Consider the following 9,685-nt stretch of genomic DNA (forward strand, 5'->3'; position numbering starts at 1 on the left):
TTAAACACATAATTTTGAACAAAGTTTTTTTTTTAATTCTATGTTAGACCAAGTGTGTTGATAATTTCTGTTCATTCCTTCTTGTTTCATAATATAATCCAACGGTACATATACCATATAATGTGAGTAGTCACTTTATTCTTCCTCAAAATGAATGCGACAGAATGAAAAATAAACTTAATACAAGTTACCTACCACTCTATTTAGAATAATATTATGACGATTTTCAAGGGGTAATACGCCTTTTATGTTGTCATTTCTACATATACCAAAGTATGACCTATTAAATATTTCATATTATGATTTTAATAAAAATAGCTTTTTGAGGGGCAACCCCAATTGGGGACTTGGACTCAAGACTTGCGACTCGAAGGATATTTCTATTTTTTAACTGGAAATAAAGCACTTGATAAAGTATCCTATATTTTCTAAGGACTTGAATGGGACTAAATAATGAAACTATTCAAGGGCTTGGATATGTGAGCAAAGACTAGGGACTTGATATGGAATTGTAGTTATACGACTTTTCCCTACCTCTGTGGGTTATAAAGAAAACAAATGTATTTGTGGTTGCTATGGACTTTCAAGTGGAAAGCATTATATACCGATTAAATTAATATAAAGTGTTTCATTACGCAACCATACGAGACTTGAAACAAAAATAAACAAGTTTTGTTTTGACCCCATGTCACATAGTGTAAAAATGTCGGAGGAACAACAAAATAGACCATGCGTGTACAATCTCCTCCGCGCTGATGCAGTGTCGAAAAAGCTGCAGAGACCGTTAAGATCTCCATCTGGAATACGTACAGCATCAAAAAGATCATTAAGGATGTGAATGGTGTTGAAAGATGTAAAGTTCATTAAGGATGTGAATGGTGTTGAAAGGTGAACCAAAACTTATGTAACAACAATATGACGGACTTCTTACCCACATGTGATCCTCCTCCACCCCTGACCTCAACCCCCAGACGCACTTCTCATCAAAACTTTGGTTCACTCCTTGCTGCTATCATAACAGTGTAGTATACCATTGACACAGGCTTAATTCTGAAGAGCTGTCAACTTGTTCACCGGATGTTTATCAAGGAGGACATATTTAATAAAAAGTAAAGCTCAATATAGTAATTAGATATGCCACAAATTGATTAGGGTTGCCTTTTCCTGATTCCATAAAAATCACGTGAAAATGGGGGGTCATACATTTCAGCGTGCTTCTTTTCCGCATAGTTATTTTCAGCGCCATTAAAATGTTCGTTATTATATTGACTTTCATGCATAAATGAATACATTAATACGATATTGATAACCTAAACTATAGTTATATATCTATTTCACGCTACTTAATTCCCAAAATCTAGTCAAAATATGCCATAATTCGTTCAAATTGTTGCTAGAAAATGTCAATATAATCCGTTTGAATTTATCATGAATGAAGAGAAGTTAATATTTTATTGTAAGCACAATGTTTGTATACTAAAAAAGCTATTTTTTATTGAATGGATCTTATTCTCTAGGACTGTTTCTTCGAATGTAGATCAAATTTGATTACCATGATGCATAACTAATGTTTCATGAAGAATAAGTCCATCATATATTAAATACAAATCGTTTAAAGTCAAAGTAAAGGACCTGTTTTAAATATTTATCACATATTTAATATTTTTGATTATTCTCTATATAATTCAATAGATGTTACAATAAATTGAAGCAAGGATGTACACCGTAGATATAATTGAAATAATCATTTGTTATCAGTTTCCCAAGGTACATCATCAAGTACTATAGAATTTGTACAAAGCAGAGAAAATCAATCTTTTTGATAGAAGAATTTGAAGCCAATCTGTAGAGATATAATTTGATATAAATAATATATTAATAGACTGTTTTCAGGTGTTATGAGATCTGATTATTTTAAAGAACTATTGGGATATTTTCTGCTAGTAAAATTAAAATTCAATGGAGAGTGTGTGATACAGAGAGAGAAAGATAGATTCCAAATGTGCAAGATATGTAATTGATTACAAGTGGCTATTTCAATAAATAATTGTAGGAATGATTAAGAATAGACCTCCTATGTATAGCCAGTAGCCAGATTTTTTTTGATTTTATAGGTAATAATGTTTGAATACATTATGGAGAAGGTAAAAAGAGAACAGAGTGAGAGACATACTCCTACATTTAAATATAGGTAAGTTTCTTTAAGAGAGATATTTAATTATACAAAAATATTCATGTTAATGAGTGTATGTCTTTCTAGAGTGAAGCTTCAGAGGCAAATAAGTCTGGGAAGTGAGAGCATCATGACTGAAGCCACAAACACAAATGGATTTTCATCCACAGCCTCAAAGAAAGAGCATGAGACTCCCTCCTCCACGCTACCACTCTTGTTTCTGGCTATTCGGTCTAAGGGTCTCGTGGCAGTTCCCTCTCCCTCAGAATCGAATATATTTATGAGGAATCTTATGGAGAGAAACTTTGAAGCTCTGGAGAAGAGTCAAGAGGATCAAGTGATCCACATTTCCTGGTGGAACTACATTGATACTCCTTTAGAACGCTTTGCCATTGCCTGCCAAGATAATTCCAGCTATTTGCAACTGTCAAAATGGGTTAAAGACATGCAAAGTGAATATCTCATCATGTCACGTGATCAAATCAAGGAAGCCCTCAAAAACAAAGGCTCTCCTCTCACCACCACCACCACGTGGAAAGTGATTCTTCCCTCCATTTTGAGTCCAAAGTTCACTCCTTCCGCCATCATTGATGAAATTATTGAGCACCACGAGCTAAGGGGAGAGATCACTCTTCAGAAAGAATCTTTTTCATGCCTTCCAGAGGCTATTAATGATCCACGAAGTGATTGGACCCTTCACTTGAACCTAGACTTAGAGGCAGAACTGTCCCTCAACTCCTTTCAGACAAAGATGAAGGATGGACGGAGTCGAACGATTGTGTCCATTGCAGGATTTTCTACGTACTGGTGGAAAATGTCCAGCAAAAGTGCTTGAGAGATGAGGAATTTGTAACAACTTGAAGATCATTTTTATTTCATAGGAGCCCCCCTGAGAAGGCGTGTCTTTTATTGTCTTGTTGTTGCTTTTTTATGTTGTTGTTTTGTACTATTACAAGTATTAGATCTTTACATATACTATATTGAAATACATCCAGTAAAAATAGAGTTATATATTATATAAAAACATTACATAATATACGAATCAGGGAAAGTAAAAATATTTTATTATTCATATAGGTATACAAATGAAAACAGTTTGGCGATGAGGTTCGTTCATCTAGCTACTATTAAAGAGTTGAGCTCAATAATGATAGTATCAAATAAGTGTATGTATAATCATCATATTCTACTTATGCGAATGAGGGGTGGAGATATGCGGGAGAGTGTCTTTAAAAAGCAATATTTAAATGCGGAAGATGTCTTATCAATGTTTTCTTCGTTATTTTTTCTTGTTTTTTGTATAATATATATACATATATATATATTGATCAGTAAATACAATCTTTTATCACTTTTTTTTCCCAATTTTTAAAGGATTTGACAAGAATGTTTAAGATATTTAAAAAATACTCAAAAAAGAAGAGGAAGAGAGAATCACATCATTTACAAAGATGTCTTGGTACATATGTTATGTATTTCTTATTCATATAAATAAATGTACATTGTAGATAAATGGAATTTTGAGGTCATGATGAATGAAGATTACGCATGGAAGGAATAGATGAGGGGTTGAATTTCCTTCCTCTCCTTCCAGGAGTTACTTATCTTGTAGACATATATATGTATAAACGATTGACTAAGTACTGCATATCATCAATATCCTTCGAAAGTAATGTATTTTTTTTTTTTTTTGTTTAGATATATTTAAAATATATATGTACATATCCATTTTGAAATACATACATAATGTGTATAAAAAAGGCATGCTAATGGTCTATGGCTCTTATCTTTGAATGGATGTACATTTTACATCCGGGCAGAAAAAAATGTAAATGTAAATGCAAACTACGGAGAATTGTCTAAATAAAAAATGTTTTCATTTCCTATTTTGCCAACGTGTGAAGCAATATATTATTAGGAGCGTGTATCTAAATACTAATACTCTAATTAACTTTTATTTGTGGCCTCTTCCATGTGTACCTATGTATATATTTATTTTAACATCAGATCCGGATTTAACGTCATCACTTCAAAACAATAAAGCAAAGGTTTATGTGAATAAAAAAGAAGTACCTATATTTAAGTTCTGATGAATAATTAAGATGGCATAGGTCCTGATATAGGACCAATGATTTGGAATGTCATAAATATATACATTAGGCAGGTTTGTTTTTCTATTTTTTTCGAAATTCGATTACAGGTAGTTCGGACATTTTTGGATTTGGTAACGAAATAAACTATGCAGAATTTAATTTTCCTACGGTATCATCTTTATATAGCACATCCATTTTAAATTTTGAAAAGAGGCACAAATTATTCATTTCACCAATAAAGATTAAAAAACAGTATTAATCCGTATTTTATAATTATTAATGAATATAGACATATTTCTAAAATATAAAAGAAGATTTAACAAGTTGTTTTTTTCTAAAGGTACCCTATGGAACCAAAAGAGAGAAATACTTTTAAAAAAGTGATCTTTCATTTCTGAAAATGTAAAGAATGATACGTGGATTATCAAATGTTTCTAATTTTTTTCTCTTTTTTTCCACAATAAGACAGTTTTAGAATAAAAACTTTTTGAGTACTTTTTATAGGTTAGAAGAATGTTTATCCAAACTATTTTTTGTAAAGTAAAGACAAATGTATTTTTAGTATCCATATTCACAATAGTTTTTGGTTTTTTCATAATTTGATTGAGATGACCTTGTAGGGAAATAAAATTTTGCATAGGTAATGTTCATTCTATATGATACTTTTATATACTTTTCCGCACTACCCCTAATCGAAACTCGAAAAAAGTTAAAAGTCAAAGAGCTCTAATATGCAAACTTCTTCCATGAACAGGATGAAACACCAAAGGAGTGTTGGTATTTAGGTAAATACTCTGATACTTGACTTAATAAAGTTTCACCTATATATATATATAGTTATACAGTTTTTGTGTGTGTTTTTTATAGTTATGGTCTATGGGGTTAAACCTTTCATGAGTGCCTCCTTTAAATCTGGTCAGGCTTAAAACGAGGGTGGTGATTTTTGAAAGGCCATATGAGGGGGCTTATTCTATAGCCTAAACACGAAAATTGTTGTTTTTTTGGAGCCTAAGGTGACTAGATAGAGAGTTGAGCTAAAAATTAAAAAGTCGTCATAAACGACAACTATTTGAATAACTACTTTTTTCTAAATATATTTAAAAATCAAAAAAGTTATGGGCAAAAAAGAAATTGGTGGAAATAGCACTTTCGGTTTTTTTTGTTCGTTTTTTTTTTTTTTCAGGTGCAAATAAATGGATTTTCAATGGAATATTGGATTTTTAGATAAAATAAAGTGTGTAGAAATTTGTTTGCATATAACTTTAACAAATAATGATTGATGTTTAACAGAAATATTTGTCATTTACTGAATACTTGTTCAATCATTTTTTTCCCCTTGTTTTTCATCAAACATCAATTTTCTATTTTTAAGAAGAAACACAAAAATGCATTTTATCAGTTAAAGTTCATGTGCATTTTCAGTATATTCTAAAATTTGAATTACATATAAAAATGAATTTTGTTTGGTTTTATTAGTGAGCGCTCTATAGACTAAAGTACTCAATAGTTATTCTTACATATTTTTTTTTTAATCTTATAATTATTATTTCATTCTTGAGGACAGAGAATAAATATGAATTGATATAAGTATTGGGTAGTTTCGTTTGAGTATTCTCATGAAAAAAAGGAAAGTAAAACTGATGATGTCTTGGACAATTACCTTCTATATTCTTAGATTAAAATGTGTCTATAAGCCGACACTAATTACTCCAAGCAATGCCAGATACTACTGCCAGTATACTAACAACTCAACACTCAAATAATAAGTCATAAGTCCTTTTTTTTTATTTTGTTTTTGTCAAGAATAAGATAGTTAGATGTATTAGCTCTGTGAGACTATATACTTTCTTTGTTTACGCGTAAATGCATAATAAAAAAATTTAAAATGCATCTCTGATTTTAATAATTACATACCAAAAATTAAATATCTCAATTTTTAATCCAAGCACCTGAAGCTCAGTGGATGTGCCTTCAAACCATATGAACCCCCATATTCAAGCCCTGAAATCCATGCAGTAAATTATGCATTAATAAGTTCAAAAGCACTTATAGCAAGTCGACTTACTTTTGCCAATAAATTGGGATTTGGGGAAATAAGGAAGGTATTTATAGAATCTGTGGCAAGATATGTCTTTTTCCTTAAGTATTGGGACTTTACCCACTATTTGGTTCGATATTTTCCTTCTTAGTAGGTTAAATATTGTCATAAACTAGTAAAGACTATAATTGATGGATTCCGTAAAGTAAAGAATTAGATGAGTAACGTCTTTTGGGTTCTTTTGTTATTATTATTATGAACGTATTATTTTAAATCTAGTTTTTTAGTTGTGTATGTTCCTCGGTTGTTTGTGTAATTTTGATTTTAGAAAGTAATTTTAAACATTTCTGTTACTGTATTAGCTTTCTCAATGTTTACATATTTTCCATGGAAATTGTTTTTCAGTCTTGTATGTTTCAAAGGAATACACATTGGATAATGGGCTATAACTCAAGATGAGAAAATGTGTACTTATGATTTCTATTTTTGCATTCCCTCTTAATTTATTTTTTCATGATGTTATATATGTTTGCTAATATATTTTTGTGAAATAAAGCCATGAGATCCAAAAATAAAATATACCTGAAAGGTCAAGTTATAATCTAACCCTATATGATCGAAATTTTTCAATAATATCATCTCTCACAGACACGTCAAAAATATAGCATATAGTAGAAATAAATTAGATACCTGCTAGACATGTCGCTTAGAGTAGACAAAAGTAGTGTATTTTCAATACCGTATACAATAGAGATCAAATGTCAAAGAATTAGCTCAATCCATCCTGCCATTTTGGAGTCTACTGATAACAAAATATACAAGTGTATATTGTGTAGAAATGGGATGAAAAAAAATCAATGGCCTACGTTGTGTAAGACTATAGACTAGATTGTTTTTATTTTTACGATCTTTATAAATCTTTATTTTGCTATTTATCAACTTGAATCCATACCCAAAATAGGTAATAAATCAATACCCATATACAGCTCAAATTTGTATCTATAGAGTGAATCAATAATATTGATAATCATCTTGAACACTTGTATCTCTTAAATACATGAACTGATTCAAATTTCAGACCAGTTGTTCACTCTGTATAACAACTAACTTTTTAAACTTTCAATTAAAATCTCTGTCCTCGTAAACAAAAATATTAAGCTCTAAGAGCAAAAACCTAATAAGATCTAAAAACAATGTAAACGATATCATTGTAGCTACAAAATACACCTCAACGACAACTAAAACATATTGAGGAAGCTAAAAGCATAAGTTTAGCTTTGTTTAACAAAAACAAACACATGCCTTCTTTATTGGTAAATGAATCTAGCATAAATATTGCTTTCTTTGATTTAAAAAAAAACGAACACATGCTTTCTTTATTAGTCTCAAGAGGTCCAAGACCTATATATATGAGTTTTGCCTCCAATTGAACTGTGAAAAATAGAAGATACGCTTAAGTCCTAAATCATGCACAAGCAATACCTGGGGTGTCTCATTCAAATGAAATTGGAAAAAAATGAGTATTGTTACTTCTGTGACAGAAAAATGTTTCCTTACTATTTTGTGTCCTCACAAGAGTAACGTAGAAGTGGGATTTCATTAGAATATGTATGTTCTTTGAATCCTTAACATTAAGCTGATTAGGTGGATGCCTTCATTTTTTACATAAATGAAGAAACCACTCAAATATGTTATATTTGAATCATTCTAGAAACTATTTGATTAAGTCCCCGGAAATGTACGAGTTAGGTTATGTCGACTTTTCCTTAATTGGGAGATAACGAGAATGAAACATGCAAAATCTGATCACAGCACACTCTACCTCCCAAAGCCAAATATAAACACTTTCAAGCATATTTTTTAATTATAGATCGCATAATCTCTAGAATTCTACTTCTATGCTTTCTTCAATAGAGTAAGGCTGATCTTTAGTGATCTTAAGTATTTTTTTTTTTGACATATTTATAAATATATTATTAATATTTTAGAATTGGCATAATTTTTTTTTTTTTTTTTTTTTTTTGTACATTTACGTTATTTTTTAAATGTTAATATTTTTACTTTACTTGTATTACTTTTAAAAACAAATTATATTTGATAAATATAAGTCGACCGTTATAGGCCTTGACTATCGCCGCAGGTCAAAATAAAGAAATATTTCTTGTGCTGCACACATAACAAACGACTGTGCTAGGTCCAACTATTATATGTTTCAAGTATCATTCTACAGCAGTCTTACTTGTTCAAAAAAAAAAAAAATCGTTTTATCAGAAAAATATCACAGTAGCACAAAACGATAAAAATACATAATCGACCGTAACTTTGGAGCATATTGAGGTACATGGCTCAAAAGCTTAAGTAGGTTTTCTTTAATGATTCATTTATCGAAAAATTAAAATTAAGAAAAATGACCATAGTTGGAGGTTAGCACTCTACCGAGATCCCATTTTCGTTATATCATGTAAATAAAGATGATGGTTTTCAGCAGAGATGTTACTAGTTTGAATCATTTGCCCCAAAAATTATCGACCCCCTGATGTATTTACTTATATAATTAGGTTTATTATATATATATATATATATATACTAGCAGAGGATTACCGCTTTGCAGGGCTGAATAGAGGTAAAACAAAGAATGAAGGTAGTAGAAAAGAGACAAAGAGAGAGATGTAGAAGAAGCGGGAAAAGAGAAGAGAGAAAATTACTATAAAAACATGTTTTGCTATTGTCTACGTTTAAGTACTTGCTAAATTTCATAATGGTATGTTTAACGATTTTAGATTCCTATATGATAACACCAAAAAGCAAAAATATGATATGATTTTTTTTTTTGCTGTTGGGGGGCTTCAGAAACTTTTAAGAGGGCTTAAACAATCCCAAAAAGGAGCTAGCAACGCCACTGGTTTTGAACAAAGATTTATTCTTTACGTTGATTATTTTCCATGATATAGGTAAACACGAAATCACTTCCAGGGATTTCATGAAATGCCTAGATACACAGTTTGACTCAACATATGTATATGATATCATATAGGCTACCCTTTGGCATAATGAATATACTTATTATCAGTTTATAAATGAATATGTACATATTATTATTATTCGGTTTGTTGATTAAATACTCCCCCCACACTCCTGGTGTATTTTTAAGCCTCAATTAATTCTCTTGAGCAATGAGGCTTCATTATTTATGTAGAACATAATTCCTTCAATTGACTATTTACTTTCACACTTGATTTCATTTTGCGATAATAAATAATAATATTAGATAGTAAAAGGGTTTTTATTTTGTTTTGTTTTTTAAATAATGGTGAGGAAGGAAGACAAACATATTTATTTTTTGTTCTTGCGATGAATAATAAATGAGTGTTTAAACACACA

At 30.4% G+C, this 9,685-nt stretch overlaps 1 protein-coding gene across 1 annotated transcript; it reads left to right on the top strand.

Annotated features, from left to right (window-relative positions):
* Window positions 1-2,075: 2,075 nt before the first annotated feature.
* LOC121128286 (uncharacterized) lies at window positions 2,076-3,176 on the top strand. The gene is made up of 2 exons (XM_040723867.2): window positions 2,076-2,191; window positions 2,261-3,176. The coding sequence occupies exons 1-2, from the start codon at window positions 2,121-2,123 to the stop codon at window positions 3,006-3,008; spliced, it is 819 nt and encodes a 272-aa protein (XP_040579801.1). The 5' UTR covers window positions 2,076-2,120; the 3' UTR covers window positions 3,009-3,176.
* Window positions 3,177-9,685: the final 6,509 nt, after the last annotated feature.

The sequence above is a fragment of the Lepeophtheirus salmonis genome, chromosome 13 (genome assembly GCF_016086655.4).
Source record: "Lepeophtheirus salmonis chromosome 13, UVic_Lsal_1.4, whole genome shotgun sequence".
NCBI classification, from domain to species: Eukaryota; Metazoa; Arthropoda; class Copepoda; order Siphonostomatoida; family Caligidae; genus Lepeophtheirus; species Lepeophtheirus salmonis.